Raw genomic sequence first — 21,182 nt, forward strand, 5'->3', positions numbered from 1 at the left:
CGCCCTGTTGGCTACGCGCTGGAAAGGGTGGGGCCGTACTAAGAAAACTGCGCAGGCGTGCTGGGAGAGGGGCGGGGCGATTGCTGGGGTAGGGGGCGGGGCTTGGCGTCTTCTGACGCTACCTTTTCGGACTGGAGGTCAGGAGTCCTGGGAAGCGCCTGGAAGCAGGAGGCCGGGCAAGGAGCAGGTATAATTATATTTACCGAGCGCTTCTGCATGCTTGGAAGGAAAGTTATGACCAACCTAGATAGCATATTCAAAAGCAGAGACATGACTTTGCCAACAAAGGTTCGTCTAGTCAAGGCTATGGTTTTTCCTGTGGTCATGTATGGATGAGAGAGTTGGACTGTGAAGAAAGCTGAGTGCCGAAGAATTGATGCTTTTGAACTGTGGTGTTGGAGAAGACTCTTGAGAGTCCCTTGGACTGCAAGGAGATCCAACCAATCCATTCTAAAGGAGATCAGCCCTGGGATTTCTTTGGAAGGAATGATGCTAAAGCTGAAACTCCAGTACTTTGGCCACCTCATAAGAGTTGACTCATTGGAAAAGACTCTGATGCTGGGAGGGATTGGGGGCAGGAGGAGAAGGGGACGACAGAGGATGAGATGGCTGGATGGCATCACTGACTTGATGGACGTGAGTCTGAGTGAACTCTGGGAGTTGGTGATGGACAGGGAGGCCTGGCGTGCTGTGATTCATGGGGTGGCAAAGAGTCGGACACTACTGAGCGACTGATCTGATCTGATCTGCATGTTTGGGAGGAATATTTTGAATGCTGCCAGTCTTTTTAAAAACGAGAACAAGTTCTGTAAAATTTCTTAGAAGGTTTGGGTGCTTAGAAATTTCTTAAAGAGATGAGAATACCAGAGCACCCTACCTGCCTCCTGAGAAATCTGTATGTAAGTCACGAAGCAACAGGTAGAACGGGGACAGACATGGAACAACGGGCTGGTTCCAAATTGTGAAAGGAGTACGTCATGGCTGTATATTGTCACCCTGCTTATTTAACTTATATGCAGAGTACATCATGTGAAATGCTGGGCTGGATGAAGCACAGGCTGGAATCAAGGTTGCTGGGAAAAATATCAATAACCTGAGATATGCAGATGACACCACCCTTATAGCAGAAAGCCAAGAGGAACTAAAGAGCCTCTTAAAGAAAGTGAAAGAGGAGAGTGAAAAAGCTGGCTTAAAACTCAACATTCAAAAAAAAAAAAAAAAAAATCATGGCATCCAGTCCCATCATTTAATGGCAAATGGATGGGGAAATGATGGAAACAGTGACAGACTTTATTTTCTTTGGCTCCAAAATCACTGCAGATGGTGAAATTAAAAGGTGCTTGCTCCTTGGAAGAAAAGCTATGAACAATCTAGACAGCCTATTAAAAAGCAGAGACATTATTTTGCCGACAAAGGTTTGTCTAGTCAAAGCTATCTTTTTTCCAGTAGTCATGTATGGATGTGCGAGTTGGACCATAAGAAAGCTGAGAACTGAAGAATTGATGCTTTTGAACTGTGGTGTTGGAGAAGACTCTTGAGAGTGTCTTGGACTGCAGGGAGAGCAAACCAGTCCATCCTAAAGGAAATCAATCCTGAATATTCATTGGAAAGACTGATGTTGAAGCTGAAGCTCCAGTACTTTGGGCACCTGATGTGAAGAACTGACTCATTGGAAAAGACCCCGATGCTAGAAAAGATTGAAGGCAGGAAGAGAAGGAGATGACAGAGGATGAGACTGTTGGATGGCATCACTGACTCAATGGACATGAGTTTGAGCAAGCTCTGGGAGTTGGTGGACAGGGAAGCCTGGCATGCTGCAGTCCATGGGGTTGCAAAGAGTTGGACACGACTGAGCAGCTGAACTGAACTGAACTGAATGTCTCAATAGCCAGATGATCCTGAGTCACTCAGGCTTAGGTTCCAACCGAGGTTCTCAAAATTGCTATGTGCCCCACATGGCACCCAAGTTCATTTAAACAGAGATGAGGGCTCTAGGGGCTCAGAGGAGGAAAGTCTTAAGGAAGGTCTCCCCACATCAGATGGAGTTCCAGCCATGACTGTGGGGGCTCCCTTCACCATACACTCCACACAGCTCCTGGGGGTGGGGCAGTGGGAGTACCAGCAGGAAACAACCTCCAAGAGGCTGCAGTGTTCATGAGGGCCAAGGATGGTGGGGGATCCTTTACACAGCAGGTGAATGCTCTGCTCCAGCGTGGGGCAAATGGCTCGCTTCCCTATTCCCTGCTGCAAATATTTTTATGGCTCCTGAGCCAACAGGAAAACAAAGCCTTCTGCAGCCTGGCTGCTGTTCTACATTCAATACACTGCCTCTGCCCAGATCCTCTCTTGCCAAGTTTTGCTCTATGGGGGCCTCTTTTGTGTAGCTGAGGCCCCAGCTCTCTCTTTTATCTTCTGTCTAGTCTTCTCCAAGCATCCCTCTGAATTTCTCAAAGTAGTTTTGTGAGGGCTTTCTGATGTATTCAGACATTCTCATGTAAGGTACAGGTCTTGGCCACACAGTTCTGAGATAAATATACCATTATATGGTGTATTCCAGAACCACCATGATCCCAGAGCCTGAAGTTTCTGAGTCTAGTAATTGAGGGAGTAGTGAGTGACCTGTCATAGGAGGTGTGCAAGCAAAGCCACCTTTTAGAATGATGGACTGGGGCCTCCTCTGGTAAGCCAGAAGAAGGGGCTGCCTTAGACACCTACAGCAGTGGTGGAGGGCCTTAGACACCTACAGCAATGAAAGGAGGGACACTGGGCATCAGGAAGGCAGCCAGGCAACAAATGATTCAACAAGCTATTACATGTCAAGCGTTTAGAGTTCTACCTAACACACGGTGCGTGTTCAGTCGCTCAGTCGTGTCTGACTCTTTGCAACCCCATGGACTGTAGCCCACCAGGCTCCTCTGCCCGTGGGATTTCCCAGGCAAGAATACTGGAGTGGGTTGCCATTCTCTTCTCCAGGGGAATCTTCCTGACCCAGGGATGGGACCCATGTCTCCTGAGTCTCCTACATTGGAAGGTGGACTCTTTACCACTGAGCCACCTGGGAATCCTACACCTACCACATAGTATTTGTTATTATTGTGAATGATCCACACAAACTGAGTAACCAGGAGTTTAGAAATCAGTAAGTCCCTTACTCCCACAGCTGATCATGAAGGAGATGGGGGAAACTGGGGTTCAGAGGAGAAAGGAATGTGCCAGGGTATCTTGGGGGCTGGGTGGGGACTCAAACCCAGGTCTCTGCCTCCTAGGAGAGCCACTGCATAAAGCCAGGCTGTCTCCTTCTCAGGGAGAAAAAAGAGCTCTAGGTGGGTCTTTGCTGACTGTTTAAGAACCAAGCTGTTTTTCAACTCTTATTTAGGCAGTTTGGGTAAGGGGCTGTGGAATGATAGCAGGACCTGAGCTAAGAGCTTCAGGTGTCCCTGGGGAATAAACTCAGGAGTCAGCCCATGTCTTGCCACCCCCACTTGGAGCTCTAACCAGCACCCAACAAACAGCCTTAAGAAGGCCTTCTTCTGCTCTGATTAGGGTTAGGGCTGTATTTCTGTCCTGTCCCTTAACCCATTAGCTCCAATAAACTACCCAGATTAATAGGACGGGTGAGAGTGGCCAGTGCCAAGTGCCCTGAGCTGAAACAATGACTCTCCAAAGAGACTGAGTTCCCCGAAGGTAAGGCCCAGCCCTCCCCACTCTAAGATTCCTAGCCTAGCCCAGGAATTCTAGGTCGTGAATTCTCAGAGCCCTGGGAAAACCTCAGTGTCTCCACCCTGGGGAGCTGGGCCAGATGTAACCACACCAGCCAGCCCTTCACAAGGCCCAGGATCTCAGGACACAAAGCCCTCCCTACCCCATTCTGGCCCAGTTCCTTCCACAGCCTGCCCAGGAGCCATGTGGCACGCAGACCACAGCTTCCCACCAGGCCCTTTAGTTTGCCTCCTTTATTTTACCAAAAATAACAAAGATAAATTTTCCCTCTGTTTCACAAAAAATAGATTGCCCCCATTCCACTCCCCCGCACCACCACCACTTTCATAATCAGCACTGGCAGTAGCCTAGACTCAAACTCCCAATATACAATCCTCTTTGGGAGACTCTTTGACTTCCCCCCAGACCCCCAGCCCCACGCCAGAATTTCTGGCGAAGCTGCTGAGCCAGTGTTTCCCTTGGGAATTTCTCTGGAGGCAGCTGTCCCAGGTCCAGCTGGCTGGCCCCAGGAGCCCCATCTGCTTCCCCAGAGATCTGGCAGCTGCAGGGCCATGGAGAGGGGCATGATTTTGGAGGCTTGGCTCAGCAGACAACCCCAGCAGACCACAGGGGTGGTGGGGTACTCCGGCATCAGGCTAGAAATCCTTGCTTAAAGCAAAAAACAGCTGTGTTCTGGAGAGAGCTGTCAAACACTCCTTTGGAGTGCCTCTCATCTCCCTGTGTGGCAATCCACAGGCCTGGGGTGAAAGTCAGAACCCCTGGTTTCTACTCCAGCTCCACAAAAGCTTTGCTGGGAGGCCTTGGACAATTTCTCCCACCTCTCTTCTGGCTTCAGTTTCCTCCTGTGTCCACAGATGTTTCTGTAGGCGAGAATGGATGATCCTCAGATTGCTTCTGGTTCTCCATCCTGGCCCCCAGCCCACCATCTCCAGGACAGGAGGGCCCTGTCCCTGTCTCAGTTTTCTTACTTGTGGGTCTGGGTGCAGGGCTGGACATGGAGGTGCTGAGTAATAAGTGCTGAATGACCATGCCAGTTTCTCTGTGGATAGCTATGCTCTGAGATCTAACCAGCTGGAATGTCTCAGAGATGGTTGGGAAGGTACTTGCAGGATGGGGGCTCTCCAAGCCTGGAAGAGTCTGTTCACAGCTATGTGGTCCTCAATATCCCAGATGGGAGATAAGGCTCTGGAGTTTCCCAGTTCAAGTTCATTAGCTCTGTGAGTTGGAGGATTATCTTCTACTGGGTTTCAGATCCTCACAACCACATCTGGAGATTCAGGGAGCTAGATTGGAGTGTATGATTCCTGATTTAAGGACAGAGGACCTTTGTGGACATGAGGGATCACCCCTGATGCCTAGGAGGCTGTCTATAACCAGGCCTTCCTGGAGGCAGAGGGATGAGGGAAATGATAGCGCACGAGCTTCTCTGGCTGAGCAAATCCGAACCTGTGTCTATGGTGGGCCAGGATTTTAAATACTCAGGATAGGGCTCCCCTTCCTACCTCCTACCAGCTCCCCAGAACTCATGCTGATGTAAGATGGTGGCTTGGAAGGTTCAAATATGGAGCTACATCTATAACCACAGTTTGTGCACTTAACACACAGGGTCAGGCACACCAAATGGGGTAACTGACTTGTCATCATTCCTAGGTGGTCATGGTCTGAAAGCCCTAGTCCCTACTTCCTTTCATCCATCCATCCATCCATCCATTTACCTAACATTTATGGATGGCCCATGTGCCAGGAAGGTTCTAAGGCAACTTGCTCTCACAGACACATCCCATAGTCAATATAGCACACATACACACAGATACATAAATTTCATCCGTGTCCACTCACAGACCAGCTGCTCATGCTCTTGCACCTTTCTTGCTATCACTTCAGCCACATCCACACTCCCCAAATAGGCTTGGGAAGCACCGTGGAAGGGTCAAGTGTCAGAGCAGAAACCCTCTAGACTTCATGCTGGGGGGTTAGCTTCTCCTTTCCTCCTGTCTGCCTGCCTTTAAGCTCTTCCTTTCTCCACTCCCAAGCAGTCAGGAGGACATGTGGGCAGATTGAGAACCAGAAGTTCAGGGGCTTTGGGTGTGTGAAGGGGCTCCAGGGCCTTCATGTCCCTCTGCCACCAGACTTCTGATGGTCCCCTCCCTGGGACACTCTGTGTTCAGATGGTCCATCTGACAGTCAACAAGGTCCAGGTCCAGGGCTCAGTGACAAATCCGTTCTGTCATCTCCCTCTGCAGAGACACAAGGTGGGGAGGAGTCAGTCAGAGCTCAGTGTACCAGGCAGCCCCTTCCCAAACTCCAGGGCCTGGCAACTCTTCTGCCTGAGCCTGGCCCCTGTCTGCCACTACCACCCCCCAACTCCAGGCTGCAGACCTGTATCTGTAAACTGATACTTGAATGAATTCACTATTAAAGTACAAAATCCACTGTTAAATGAATTGCGGTCCCCTGATATATCCACTTGGGTATTGGATTTTCTTAAAGCAGGGAGACTTTGGATCTGAAAACTCACAGAGGCTAGCCCTGGTAGGGGAGGGCAGTGGGGGCTTGGCCTCACCAGTGGCTCCAGCTCCCGCTGGTCCACCAGGCTGAACTCGCGGATGAAGTAATAGAAGTGCTTGTAGCAGGTATTGACATGTGCCTCGGCCCCCATGCTGAGGATGCTGTCAAAGTGGTGGATGTAGACGTGTACGAAGACGCGGAAGAGACGGGTCAGGATCTTGGTGCAGACCTGCTGGAAGTTCTTGGGGAAGGGAACTCCTAGGGGGTGGGATGGGCAGATAGATACAGGACATCAGCAACCTTTTGATGAAACTCTGCCCAACCCTGCCCTTCCCCCACACTGCCCAGGATGGCCTCTTTCCCTAGCACACTTCCCTGTGGGAAACAGAGATCAAGGTTTGCTTTCTCCCGTACTTCCCTTTTTAATGAAGCACAAAGCTCACTGTGCCTCTCCGCTGCTGAAATACAAATCATCTTCCAATTTCCCCATCACCCTGAACACGACTCTACAGCCTTGTTGGATCACTGACCAACCCTGCTGAGACTATGATGGAAGTTATGCCACCATTCTCTCCAGAAACATGTGCATCTGCAGATGCTTGCACATAACACTGTTGGATGCAATTCCAAGGGGAGTTCATCAATATCTGGGGCCCACTTTTTTTGGGGGGGCCACTTTTTAAAATATGGGCCTTCAGGATTGAATCCTGTCTTCCCAGCATGGTAGCTGCTCAAAGCCTTTCATAATCTGATCCTGACCTGCCTCTCCAGCCCCACCTGACTCCTTTCCCTTTGCAACATTCACACAGCGGGCCCCAGACCCCAATCCTGAGAATTCTTAAATCTTCAAGAATGAATTCAGATATTTCTCAGTCCTTCAAACATTCAATAACACTTGCAAGAAACTTCCATCTGTGAGCCAGGCCCTGTGCTGGGTCTTCTGCACCTTAAGCCTGGTATGATAATGGATATGGCAGCCACTCTAGCTTTAATAAAACTGAGGTCCATAAACATGGAACCACTTGCCCAAGGCCACATAAATATTAATTAGTATAGACTGGAGGTGGGATTCAAGCCCGCTTTGCACTGCATTGCAGCACACCTCAAATAAATGCTATAGACCCTGCCAGCGAGAAAGCCCAGGACTTTCTCTATGAAAAAGGCACGATTTCTGCCCAGTCTCCCATGCTCACAGTTGAATTTGAGGCTACACCCTCTTCTCTGCTGTGGCAGAGTCATTCCAGAGTTAAGGCACAGGCATCTGGGATCTCACAGGCCTGGGGGTGAAAACTAAAAGGGAACAAGAGCTCAGACACAGGCCCACACTGACTCACCCCACTCCATGAGGCCCTTCCCCTTCCTCACTGCTCTCGGGTGGGGCTGAGCCCTGTCTCCCTGTGAGCTCTTCCAGGTCCAGCCCAGGTCCCTCAGACTTGTCCTGCCCATCTAGACTCGGGGTCTTGGGTCCCACGAGACCTGAGCAAGTTCTGAGTACCTCCTGATTCAGTGTATTTTCCGTCTCTCCGCCTGTTTGCTCCCGTGTGAAATGAAGATACCTGGGTTGCATGTGATAGTGCAGGAAAGGGCAGGCCACCGAGTGGGGAGGGGTGTGGGTGCTGATTTGTGACTCAAGGCCCTCAGCATTCAGACTTCTCCCCTCTGGGCCTGACCACCCTGGCCCGCCCATCTCTGATTCCCATAACCTTAACAAAGATGCACAGGAGGCCAGGTAGGGCGGGCTGCAGTGATGAACACAAGGTCATGCCCACTTAGCTTCTAAGGCAACGCCTCCTCTTGCTGCCCTTGAGTGAGGAGGCAGGGCCAGGATGATGTCACTCATCTCCCCTTCCCACCCCCACCCTTCCAGGCTGCCCAACTGAGCCTAAGACAAGGCTCCCTGACTGGCTTGAAATGGAAAAATTCTGCCCTGAGGGCCCACTGCAGTGGAGATACTGTCTGGCCTCCAGTACTGATCGCCTTTCCTTTCCTGGGGCCAGGAGTCAGAAAAGACTCGGAAGCCGCAGCAAGTCAGATTAGCCCAAACAGGATGACTTGCTACGAGCACCTTGAGGCACTTGTTCTGGAAGATTTTGAGAATCATCATAGTCTTGCCTGGGTGGTCCCTGGAGGGACACTCAAGCTTCAGACAAAAAGAGGCCCCAGAGAAAACAAAACAAAACGAAAAAATGGAGCCTGACCTGCCTGCCAGGCGAGACTCACCTACGCGCGTGGGAAAGACATCCTCGTCGTTGATGAGGCTTTCGATCCAGTCCATGAGCAACGCCATGTAGCGCGGCGCCGAGAGCTTGGCCGGCCGCCGGTACTGGCGCTCATCCTGCCAGCGGTACTCGTAGCGAGGCCCACCGGCCATGACCGGGCAGCTGGTCTCGCTGCAGCGCTCGGCCATGGTGCCGTAGATGAGGTTTATGCGGTTGAAGAAGTCTACCACGTGCACGGCGATCCAGTCATCTATGTTCTCGCCGGGCGGCAGCCTCACCACGCTGCGCAGGTCCAGGCCAGACTTGAGGGACGCCTGCGCCTTCTTATACAGCTCAAAGCGCTGCGTGCCCGGCTCAAAGCGCTTCCGCGGCCTGAACGTCTTGTCCTTGGAGAACACCTGCTTCAGGCACAGCGCCATGGCCAGGCTGGGCCAAGAGTCCAAGGGCAGGACCTGCGGATTCCCTGCCAGGGGCAAGGGCAGAGGGGAGCACGGTGGTCAGGTCCTTACCAAATAAATGGACTTGATTTCAGCCACATCATTGCCCTCTCACCTCTTGACTTTTGGCCTGGAGTTCTCAGCCTGGAATCTAAATCCTCCTCTTCCCCTCAATCCAGTATCCTGCCCTATTGCTAGCTCCCCTGGTTCCCCCTGCCAAGCTTTCCACAGCCCTCCCACCTTTTTTCTTTCTTTTCCACTTTCATTGTGTCTCAGAGAGGGCTGGGCCTAGGCTCCAAACAGGTGCTCCTCAGACTTGCTGTGGACTATTAGAGTTGGCAGAGGCTCCTGCAGGAGGCAGGGGCCTGGGTGAAATGATCTCTGGGGATCTCACGGGCCAGTTGGTACAGCGTGGGAGAGCCTGCCGGCATTGTGCTGAGGGTAGAGGGGGGAGCCCCCACCCTTGGCTTCCTCTGGGATATCCCGTAGTCCATCCGGCCACCGGGGATTCCCAGGGAGCAGAAGGGACTTTTCTACCAAAAATGTCCTTTCCTTTTACTACCCTGAAAGGAAAGAGCTCTCAGATGGTCAGCTGGGTGGCCTCTGAATGTGACTGCAGGCATTGGAGGAGAGGGGGAGGGTGGCAGGTCTAGAAGGGCACCACTTCCTGCAACAGTGGCTGGAGGTCTTTCCTCCCAAGCCTGCCTCTCCAGCCTGAAACCCAAACCAGAACAAGCCACTGCCCCTCCCACTGCACCTGACATTTGGTAGACCTTTCTAGAGCTCCTACTATGCGCCTGGCACTGGGAGGCGGAAAATGCAGTCACATTATCCAGTTGGGACCATCCAGAATTCAGAATTTGCTTTGCTTCTTAGAATTGAAGGATCTCAGACTCACAACAGCCTTTGAGGACGATGATAAGAGCCCTAGGCTTTAAGGCAGGAGGCCTGGGTTCTAGTGTCGTCCATCATTGCTGGGTGACCCCTGCAGCAGGGAGGGATTTGGCCCATGCAGTTTCCCAGGTCACTCATAGGCCAAGTTCCTGGGACTTCCAGGGTAATCACCTCATTTTCCCTGTGAGTGCTTTTACTCTTGGGAAATGCAGGGCCCCAGGTACCCACTGGAATTTAGCCACATGAACCATGATCCTGACCCCAGACCAAGCACTAAGGCTGAGAGCAGGCTAAGCACTCAGCTTTGGCTCCAGGCTGAACTCTGACCTGGCCTTGACCCTGGTCAATTTGAGTCCTGAACTCTAACCCTAGACTAAGGCTTGAAAACAGCCACAAAGCCTGGCCTTGACCTCAGAGCTGACACTGGAGTACTTTCCTTTCTCATATCTCGAGTAACACAGGGTCAGGTTTGGGGAAAGGAGGGTGGGAACAAGGTGACAACTGGGTGTAACCAAAGGCACAAGTGGGTTGTCACGTCAGACAACAAGTCAAGCTAGTGGAGAAGTTTGAAACAAGGATTCCTCTCTGTGCACATAACACACAGGCCAGGAGGGGAGAAGTCAAGTAAAATGAGAGGAGTTTGGAGAGTGGGGGCAGGTCTCCCCACAGGATCTTGTCGTCTTGAAAAAATCCTCTAAGATGTGGCAAGTCATCCATCTGCTACCCCTCAACTTCTCACCCAAAGAAGTGCTCAGTGTGGGACCCAAGCTTCCTGACCCTAGAGGAGATTTCCATACTTCACATGACCCTGCATCTAAATTCTGCTTGGGGAACTTCCCTGGCCATCCAGTGGTTAGGACTCTGTGCTTTCAATGCAAAGGGGGTGGGTTCGATCCCTGGTCAGGGAACTAAGATCTTACACATTACGTGGCATGGCCGAGAACATTTTTTTAAAAAGAAAAAAAGAAAGAAAGAAAGAAAGAAACTCACCTTATTCTTAGGGCAGGAGCTTCCAAAATCACACTACAATTAGTTGGGTCCCTGGGCTCTCCACCTTTGCACAGCCCCCCTCACTGACAGCTACCAACAAACCTACCCTGGCATTCAACATCTCATCCTAGCTTTCTTGCCCCACTTCCCTAGAGCCACCACTCTGGGCTTCTTCCTGATCCATGAACAGCCCCTCAGCTCCTGCTTCTGTATGTTTTCTTACACTGGTCCCTGGGCTTGACTCCTGCCCTCAAGTTGAACACTACCTCCTCCCATAGCCTCCTCTACTGCACCCAGATCTCTTTGTCCTTGGGTGGAGACTACTCTTTGGTCATTTTGTCCTCCACCAGCTTCACCTCCCAGCCTAGGTCAGGCCTGGTACATACTGGATGCTCAGGCTTTGTGGAAAGCTCAAAAGCAAGAATCATCAAGTTGAAATAGCCCTGAGAAATCAACTGGCCCAACTCACTTCTTGAATGGATGAGGAAACTGAGGCCCCATAAGAGGACTTTAGGAGCCTGTGTTCACACAGCAAGTCACAAGCAGGGGATCTCCAGTGGCACAATGGGACACTGGGATAAGGTGGGGCATGACAACTGGTCAAGGGCCATTTTCTTGCCCTAGCTGCTTGCCACTGGTCTGGTGGAGATAAGGAGAAAGGAGGGGAGTGAAGGAAAAGGGGAAGCATCTTCCCATCCACTAGACCAACTTAATTCCTGTTCCCCCAACACACTGTGCCTCCCCCACACTCCACAGCAACTTGGGTGTCTTAACCAGTGAGCTAGGGTCCCACCTTCTTGCTGCAGAATGTCAATGCCTGGGTCTTTCCCTGGGGAAATGAAAGCTTGTGAGGGAGGGAACATGGACAGATGCCCTTGTATCCAGGCCACTTGTCTGTTTTCACTTGCCACTCTCATCCCTTTAGTGAGTCTCTTATCTCACAGAATCTCTGTCCCCTCCCTGGAACCATGGCTATTCCCCCTCTTGGCCCCCGTTTCCTAACTCTGGATGTCCTTTCATTCCTAAAGTGGCCAGTGATGGCTCGCTCCCTGGGTGGGCATCTGGGTTTCCCAAATAAAAGTCACAGAGGAGCCCTGTCTGCTTCTGACACTCAGCCCCCTGCCAGGGCCACACCTGCCACTCCTCCAGTCCTGACCCAGGATCTTGGCCCCAGTCGGAAACCAGAATCCAGCCTAGAGTAGAGCGATGTGTATTAGCGGGGTAGGGGTGGGCGGGAGCGCTGAGAGCAGAAATCCAAGAGAAAAGTCGAGGCGAGGACTCCCAGCTCCTCCCCGTGGCGCTCGGCCACCCACGACCACTCCTCGACGTCTCCCAGAACACCTGACGCCCCCATCTCCCCAGCCCAGCCGCCAGGACAGATGGGTCGTAGGACCCAGAGGAGCAGGCCTGAAATTTCCGCCTGCGAAGACACGCCCTCTTCACCCGACGCGCCCCCACCCCACCCTGACTTTCCAGCTCCGAGTCCCGGACCCCGGAACCAGGGTTGTGGGCACCCTGCTCCGGGCGCAGGTCGCCTGGGGACGGTGCCAGGCCGAGACAGCCGAAGAAATTAAAGTGGAAGAGAGGCTGGGCTGTGTGCGCGGCGGGGCGGGGGAACTCACTCACGGGGTCCGCCGGGTGGGTTAGCGCGAGTCCTCTCTGGTCGCGGAGTCACATCCCCAGCGCGTGGTCCTCTCCTCCTGTCGGTTCCCGGCCGTGCCGGTCTTCTCGCTTGTCCTCCTGCCTGCCCTGCCGAACCCGCTGTCGCCCTCCGCCCCCAAGCCGACGCCAGCTCCGCCCAGGCCCTCCCGGCCCCGCCACGCCGAGGCCAAGGGGCGGGGAAGGGGCGGGGAGACAGGACCCCCCTCCCAATACCTTCGCCTTTCCGGAAAGTCCATATCGCTTCCCCAGCTTCCCAGGGCCAAAGGACTAAGAGCTGGTTCTCTTAAGAGGGTCAAGGAGGAAGCCTCAGTTTCCTTGACTGTAAAATGGGGACAAACCCATTTTATCTAGCTCTGTCTGGAGCTGGATAATGGTGGTTTCCTTGCCCTCCTGTAATCTTCTGTATTTCCCTTGTCGCTGAGCTCAGAGATCAGATATGCCATCCACTCCCATACCCTCAGCTCCTGGCAGAGTGCCTGGCACACAGCAGGCACTTAATACCCATTTGCTGATTGAATGAACGAACGCCTTCATTCAATTCTGAACCATTACTTCAGCACTCAAAGGACTGGCTCCCGAGAGTGCTCAAATCAGACTTTGACCTCACCCACCAGGGCTGGGGTTTTGGCTCAGGTTGGGCAGATTCTCCTCACTCCTGGGCCAAGTCATCCCATTCCCACCCTTTCCCCCCAACCATCCACATTTTTGTTCCAGCTATTCCCACTTTGGAACATCTTTTTTCCTTCCTTTCTTCTAATCAGATCCAAACCCTTCAAGAGCTGTTTTGCACTCCCTACTTTTCTACCTGGGTTCTTTCCCCTTGAGGGCAAACACATACCCTGCAGAAGCACAGAATGCACTCTGTGGGTCCCAGGCCCAGGGACCAGTTGGCAGGCTCTGCCCTGGGAGGGAGGGAAGGGTGGGGGCCTCCTACAGTAGGAGGGCCAAGGCAGACAGATGGGCTGCAGAAACTACTTTGGAGGGGTGCTGGAGGTGAGCAAGTGGGAAGAGGGGCAGGAGGCATTTACATGGCACAGATACCCCACTGGGTTCCTCTTGTGTCTGGAACGTCTGCTTGCTGGATGGCATGAGAACACACTGGATTCTTAAAAATAAACTAAAGATTCATTTTTTTGGTTTGATACCTATTTTTGCCCCAGTCTAAAGCTGCCACTCTCTTTCTTTTTTCCCCACCATCTGAGTCTTAACTCTGCCCCAGATCCTCTATAAGCAAACATTTGCATGTTCTAGTGTATGCAGAAGGAATTCAAACCTAGTCCTTCATTTGTTTGATATCATGATTAATACCCTTTACTGAATGTGACTTTGTGCACTGGGAATGGGGAGATCAGGTGATGGAGCTGACCCAGTGGTGACCTTAGGTGCTGATGGGTCAGTCCGGGGTGGGGTGGGAGACCAACACACAGAGATAATACAAGGTCAGAGCTCAGCCATCCAGATGTGAGAACTTGGTTATGGACTGACAGTGAGCACTTGGTAAGCGTGGCGTTACCAGCAGGAAACACATGGAATACCCAAAGAAGTGGGTGCTCTGAGGAGAGTTTAAAGAAGGCAATATTTAGAGCCATAGTCAGGGTGTAGGAAAACCACATGGATTGCGTATCACAAAAGGACTAGCAGCCATTTGCTGTCTGTCCAAGGCTGGAGGGGTGCTGGGAGGGAGAGGTAAAAGTGGGAGCCCTGAGGATGGTACTACTGACCAGGTTTGTGGCCTGAGCTCCACCTGCATATCCTGCCTACAGCAAATCATACCTCGAAGGACTGGGAGTGAAAAGGGGCCTCACTTCCCTCCATCTGATTTCTGGGAAGGTTTCCCCATTGGCCAAATCCTACCAGAAGCCAAGGACAAGGGAACCAGTTGATGTAGCCCATAGAGGTCAGCCTCCTGGGACCCAGAGCTGGGAGGAGGAGGGTGGGGAATGCAGAAGATTCTTGGCATGTGGGCCCAGGGACTTTGACTTTACAAAGGAAATAGAAACTGCTTGTGCTTTCCTTTATCATTCAGTTCTAAATATTTCATAATTTCATTGTCATTTCCTCTTTAACCCATGGATGATTTAGAAGTGTGTTTTTTAGCTTCTTAACCTATGGGAGGTTTGTATTTTTCTTGTTGACTTCTAATTATATTTCACCGTGGTCAGAGATCATGGTCTGTAAGATTCTTTGGAATGTGATGTGACTCCCTCTGTGGCTTTATACATGGTCATTTGCTGTACCTCTGAGCTGGGTTTTATGAGATAGGCAGGAGTTTGCTGGTAAAGAGCGAAAAGCACAGAATCTTAAATTGTGGGAAATTTAGATGATCCATTTTGAAGAAACTTCAGAGGCTCCTAGCTTATCCCCTGGGTGTCTGCCTCAATACAAACCAACAGGCTGGCATGTGGGATGGGAGGCACGTGGAAGGATTGGGAGAAGCCAGAGACAGCCCAGATCCTGCAAACACCTGTACACCCTTCCTGTTGCTCTCAGTCTGGGCTCAAGACACTCTGTTCTTCTAGGAGACCCTGTTGGGGCTGAGAAAACTCAGACCTTGGAGAACAAAGTCATGGCTTTACCGTGTATTAGCTGTGTGTCCTTGGGGTGCTCCAGCCCTCTTTGATGGCATGCTAAAACACCACAGCACTGCATATTGACACAGGACAGGCACGGTTTCCTGACACTGTGTCCTGAGTATGACAAGTCCTCACGTAAGGCCATCTCTGAAGCTTGGCAGGAGTCGGCAAGGACCTAGTTGAGGAAATATCCTCTTCCACTGCACAGCCCAGGCTTCTCAAAGAGAGAGTCAAGTGGCAGTGGAGTGGTATCCAGACCTGGACTCCTGCCCTGCTGTGTCTCTCTGGGAAAGCCTCTGCCTCTTTCTGGGCGTCAGCTCTCCCCTATCTTCCAACCATACCTTTCCTTATCAAGACCAAGCCTTATCAAGACCAGCTTCCCGTTCCTGCCTCTGTAGGCCTGTACCCACTGACTCTGTTGATACGGAGTGACCTCTTCATGGGAATCCCCAGCCTGTCCTATGCCAGGAAATGGTCACCCCCTCCAACACCACACTCCTCCAATAATGAGCAATAGTATCCCCAGTTCACCCCACCAGGCATCTGGCTGTTTCTATAGCTGCCGGGAACAGGAGCTCCGCCCATGTCAAAGGTCATGAGGAAGGAGGCTCAGCATGCGCAAAGGCGGGATCGAGCCTCAGGAGTCCCCCTGGAAATTCTCGAGCATCTACCCCCAAACCAGAGTCTGCCTACTTTCTGCTTTGTGCTCTCACCTACACCTCTGACTTTACGGGGGGCTGTCCACCACTACCTCTCTCTGAAAAAAGAGTTAACTTACAGCTCCAGTTAATAATTCCTGGGTGTGACAGTGTTTCAACCTACAAACTCCTTTGGAAGTCCTCTAGCCTGCCTGAATAGGTTTTTCCAGCCACATGTGATTGCTCAGAGCCTCCCAACTGTGAGAGGCATGAGATGTTCTAAACTGCCTAAATACAGATTCCTTTGAGGAGTTAAAAGATTGATTAGAAATTGTATTGGTGAAGGGTTTTTCACTTGTTGGGCCAATGTTTGCTGCTAAGTCTCCATATCCCTTACCTGCTGTGTCCCTGGCAGTGTATTGATTAATATAATTGGTGTAAGTAGTAGCTTTAACGTTTGTAACCTGGGACCCTTGAGTTAATTCTTTTTCTTTTTGTAGCCCACCACACCTTTGCCCTTTAGGAATGCAACTTTAATGCTTTTGGAGGGTGGCGCCTGACTAGTCACCTTTAGAGAAAAATAAGTTTTCTGAAGAAAGGGTCTTAAAATGTTAACAGGCCTCCGGGCCAGAAGATGATGCAAATCACCTAAACTTTTGCATATGATATGTTTGCAGGAAGAAAGCCTGGCTTGCTGCATGACTCTACCCCTTCCCCCATTATCCTCTATGCATAACTTAAGGTATAAAAACTACTTTGGAAAATAAAGTGCGGGCCTTGTTCACCGAAACTTGGTCTCCCCATGTCGTTCTTTCTCTCACCTTCTGGCTGAATTATTCAGCCTCTTTTCTCCGCTGAATTTCCTCACTGAGCTATCCTTATTTCAGCCTCTTTTCTTCACTGAATTTTCCTACTGAGCTATCATTCTATTACTCTTTATATCCTTAATTAAAGTTTAATTAAGCAGTTGTTTCCTGATCCTCGCCGACACCGTCCCCGCTTCGAATTCCCTGGATCCACCGGGGCTGGACCCCGGCATATAGCCTGATGGAGCTCACCTTCTCCTCACTGCTGCTGCTGCTGCTAAGTCGCTTCAGTCATGTCCAACTCTGTACGACCCCATAGACGGCAGCCCACCAGGCTCCCCTGTCCCTGGGATTCTCCAGGCAAGAACACTGGGGTGGGTTGCCATTTCCTTCTCCAACACATAAAAGTGAAAGTAAAGTCGCTCAGTCCTGCCCGACTCTTTGCTACCCCATGGACTGTAGCCTACCAGTCTCCTCTGTCCATGGGATTTTCCAGGCAAGCGTACTGGAGTGGGTTGCCATTTCCTTCTCCTCACTAGCCCAAGAAAATGTTTCTATTTCAGTTTAAGTCCCTCTCTGCTCAGAAGGCAGAATCTCCCATCCTGGGTCTTTCCTCCTGACACATTGAGGGAAAAGCAAAGGACATTCTTACGGTGTGTGTGCATGCTAAGTCGCTACCGTTGTGTCCGACTCTTTGTGAACCTATGGACCTATGGTCTGCCAGGCTCCTCTATCCATGGGATTCTCCAGCTAAAAATAATGGAGTGGATTACCATGCCCTCCTCCAGGGGATCTTCCCAACCCAGGGATCGAACCCACGTCTCTTATGTCTACCTGCACTGGAAGGCAGGTTCTTTACCACCAGTGCCTCTTGGGAAGCCCACCTCTCATGGCAGTAAGAGGAATTATGGTTGGACTTCCTTTAGTTTGAGACAGGCAGGGTTCAAGGGAATGTGACAGGGGAAGACAAGGTTGAGAAGCATGTACATCAAAATTCTGTGTGACCTCTCTGAGCCTATTTCTGCTTCCCTGGTGGCTCCGTGGTAAAGAATCTGCCTGCAGTGCAGGAGATGTGGGTTCAGTCCCTGGGTTGGAGAAGGAAATGGGAAACCAGTCCAGAATTCTTGCCTGGGAAATCCCATGGACAGAGGAGCCTGGTGAGGTACAAGTCCATGGGGTTGCAAAAGAGTTGGACATGACTTAGTGACTTACAACAACAGTAATAAAAATATACCTCCCACAGAAGAGCTGTGAGGATCAGACGTGCTAGTCCTTATAAACAGCAGCACACTTTAGCCAGTCTTTCTGGGAGTGCTGTCTTCAAGTACCCTGCAGGCCTTTGTGCAGAAGAGGGATTGCACTCGTTTCTGTGATCCTGGAAGGCGGGGCAGCGGCCAGGACAATACAGAGAGACACTTGGCACATCAGAGCGGTCCAACCATGCTGCCTAGATGGCTGCACTGACTTCTCTGGAGGGACGTGTGTAAGCAAAAGTGGCATAGCACACCCACCACCCCCACCATGTGACACGGGCTTCAGAGGGCTCCAGTCCCTTAGAAGAGCAGGAGGGCCCTCTTGAGTCTTGAGAACCTTCTTCTGTGCTCAAAGGTCCTCCTCCTTCCCAGCTTTCCACCCACCTCTTGAGTTGGAGGCATTGCCTTCGCCTCTCTGGATTTCAGGTCTTTCATCTTGGGAAGGAGACCTCTAGAGGCTGTGGCAGAAGCCTAGGGTGCATAAGGGCCATAGGACAATTTTACAGCTCCCTCCCTGGCCCCCTGAACCTGACTCCCAACATGGCCCTACTAGGCATTGCCCCATCCTCCGACTCACACCCTCCAGTCACTTGGGTTAGTTCTCAGCTCAGGAGTGTTTCAGGAGTGGAGGTGACAGTGGGGGGGTGGGGGGAGGTTCACCAGTATTCCAGGCTCAGTCTTCCATAGAGCCCACCATGAAGCCAGCACAGGAAGTTCTGTCTAACCTGATCTGATCCTCTGCCACAGTGGAGCCTCACATTGAGCCTCCAAGGCTGCCTTCCTGGAATACGATACCAGTTCAAGGTCCTTCTTCTACAGGAAAGCCTCCTCTGCCTGCCTCAGTCCCCATGGCACTTTCTTCCTTCCTCTGCAGCATTCTTTCTCCAAGTGTGTTCAATAACACCTACCTCAGAGTTGCCAGTGGGGATGGGGGTTCCTCACAAAAAACCCATCTGATTCTGACTAGGAATCTAACTGTCAGTTATAGGAAGGACTGGGAATAGAAGAACAAGTGAAATGACACTGGGGGGGCGATGAAATCAGCAAAATCCAGAATGAGGAAAATTCTGTAAGACAGATTCTCAATAAATAAGTGGTAAGAGAACAAGAGACGAGTGGGGAACCTCTTAGTTAAAAGTGACACTATGGAGTACTACTCAGCAGTAAAAATAAATCAACTACTGATTCTTGTGACAACTTGGATGTTTTCAAGGGCATTATGCTGAGTGAAAGATTCAATCTTAGGGAATTCTCTTGTGGTACAATGGTTAGGACTTGGCACTTTCACTGCCACCTGGGTTCAATCCCTGGTCCGGGAACTAAAATCCCCAAAGCTGCACAGCACTGCCCACTCCCCCTAAAAGCATTCTAAAAAAAACTTCACTCTTTAAAGGTAACATACTATATTATTTAATTTATATGTATTCTCGAAATAACAAAATTATAGTTGTGGAGATCAGATCAGCGGTTGCCAGGAATTAGAGTTGGGGAGAAGCATGTGATTATAAAGACATAGCATACAGACCATATGAAAAACAATATGAAAAAGAAAGTGTGTGTGTGTGTGTGTGTGTGTATGTGTGTGTATATATATATATATATATGACTGAATCACTTTGCTGTGCAGTAGAAATTAACACAACACTGCATTGTAAATCACTATACTTTAATAAAGTAAATTAAAAAAAAGATGTAGCATGAAGAACTTTCTCTGGGTGACAGTTCTGTATCCAGACAATGGTTCCACAAACCTATGCATGTAATAAAATTTCACAGACCTATATACACAAAAGGAAACAAATGAAAAATCAGTGCATATGAAAACTGATAAAATCCAAATAAAGTCTATAGTTTTAATGCAGCTGCTGCTAAGTCACTTAATAGTATTGTTCTAATGCTAATTTCCTGGTTTTGATCATTCTACTATGGTTATGTAACATGTTATCATTAAAGGAAGCTGGGCAAAGGTACACGGGAATTTTGTATCAGTTTTGCAACTTCTATGTGTGTCTAAAATTATTAAAAAATAAAAGGTTAAATAAAACAGACTTAAAAGACATATCCAGTTGCAAGGTATGGATCTTATTTGGAGCCTGATTTGAACAAGCCAACTATAAATAGAAAAGTTATAGGATTAACAGGTACAAACTATTATACATAAAATAGATAAACATCAAGGACCTACTGTATAGCACAGGGAACTGTATTCAATATCTTTTAATAACCTATAATGCAAAAGAAGCCAGAAAAAAAAAAAAAAATATATATATATCTGAATCACTTTGCTATATGCCTGAAACTGGCACAACATGGTAAATTAACTGTACTTAAATTTTTTAAAAACCACCAAAAAGTAGGAAATGTATAATAAAATTTATCATTAATGGATCTAGGGTGAAAATCAAATTATCATCTCCATAGATGTTAGAAAAACATTTGATAAAATCAACACTCTTGATTTTTAAAAGTAACTCTATAAGATAGAAGTCAAGTTCACTTTTCCTAATGTGAAAAAATATATCTTTTTCAGATCCAAATGGAATAGTTAGGGAACTAATATTTATATTTTTCAACACTGCTAATTGTGAAGTGGGAATTCAGGCATTATTTCTACTAAAGTCACAAACAAGACAAGGATGCCCATGTCATCACTGTTATTTAACATTATATTGGAGGTAATAGCCAATGCAATTAGGTAAGAGAAAGGCATTAGAAGTTTAAAAGTTGACAAGGAAGAAGGGAAACATCTATTATTTGCAGACAATATGGTTGTCTCTCTAGAAAACCCAAGAAGTCAACTAAAATTTTTGCTATAAACAGTAGGAGAAGTCAGTAAGGCAGAAGAGTACAAAAACATACATAAATTAATAGCTTTTTTATATTAAAAAGATAGCTAGCTAGAATGATGGAAAAAGAAAAGTCCCACTTACAATGTCAACAAAAATGATAAAATAACTAGTAATAATTCTAACAAGAGATGCAAACCTATATGAAAAAACTTTAAGACAACACTGATGTTCAGCAGTTAAGAATCTGCCTGCCAAAGCAGGAGACTCAGGAAACACAGGTTTGAATTGAGAAGATGCCCTGGAGGAGGAAATGGCAACCAGCTCCACTGTTCTTGCATGAAAAATCCCATGGACAGAGCAACATGGTGGGCTACAGTCTATGGGGTCACAAAGAGTCAGACGAGATTGAGTGACTGAGCACACATGCATGATGGATACAAAATAAGATGAGTAAATGGAAAGATATGCATTTTCAGATAGAAATATTTGTCTTTATTAAAGATGCTGATTTCCCCTATATGAATCACTGCAGATGGTGATTGCAGCCATGAAATTAAAAGACACTTACTCCTTGGAAGGAAAGTTATGACCAACCTAGATAGCATATTCAAAAGCAGAGACATTACTTTGCCAACAAAGGTCCGTCTAGTCAAGGCTATGGTTTTTCCAGTGGTCATGTATGGATGTGAGAGT

General features: G+C 49.4%; 1 protein-coding gene across 2 annotated transcripts; it reads right to left on the reverse strand.

Moving 5' to 3' along the window:
- Positions 1-3,012: 3,012 nt before the first annotated feature.
- On the reverse strand, positions 3,013-12,566 carry MOB3C (MOB kinase activator 3C). Of its 2 annotated transcripts, none has more exons than XM_010847883.1 (4): positions 12,391-12,534; positions 8,449-8,910; positions 6,284-6,486; positions 3,013-5,957 (listed from the first exon to the last, which is right to left on the reverse strand). In XM_010847883.1, exons 2-4 carry the CDS (start codon positions 8,864-8,866, stop codon positions 5,928-5,930), a joined length of 651 nt encoding a protein of 216 aa, XP_010846185.1. In that variant the 5' UTR covers positions 8,867-8,910; positions 12,391-12,534; the 3' UTR covers positions 3,013-5,927. The 2 variants fall into 2 exon arrangements, with proteins under 2 accessions (XP_010846185.1, XP_010846186.1); XM_010847884.1 differs by having other exon boundaries at positions 3,939-5,957; positions 12,395-12,566.
- Between the last annotated feature and the right edge of the window lie 8,616 nt (positions 12,567-21,182).

The sequence above is a fragment of the Bison bison genome, unplaced genomic scaffold (genome assembly GCF_000754665.1).
Source record: "Bison bison bison isolate TAMUID 2011002044 unplaced genomic scaffold, Bison_UMD1.0 scf7180017864256, whole genome shotgun sequence".
Lineage (NCBI taxonomy): Eukaryota > Metazoa > Chordata > Mammalia > Artiodactyla > Bovidae > Bison > Bison bison.

What these genes read in the sequence shown, in the direction of transcription:
- MOB3C (XM_010847883.1), bottom strand. Translation starts at nt 8,866, where the DNA reads ATGGCGCTGTGCCTGAAGCAGGTGTTCTCCAAGGACAAGACGTTCAGG. An exon ending in TGTCTTTCCCACGCGCGTAG is followed by an intron (nt 6,487 to 8,448) that starts GTGAGTCTCGCC and finishes CCCACCCCCTAG; the next exon opens with GAGTTCCCTTCCCCAAGAAC. An exon ending in AGCGGGAGCTGGAGCCACTG is followed by an intron (nt 5,958 to 6,283) that starts GTGAGGCCAAGC and finishes GTGTCTCTGCAG; the next exon opens with AGGGAGATGACAGAACGGAT.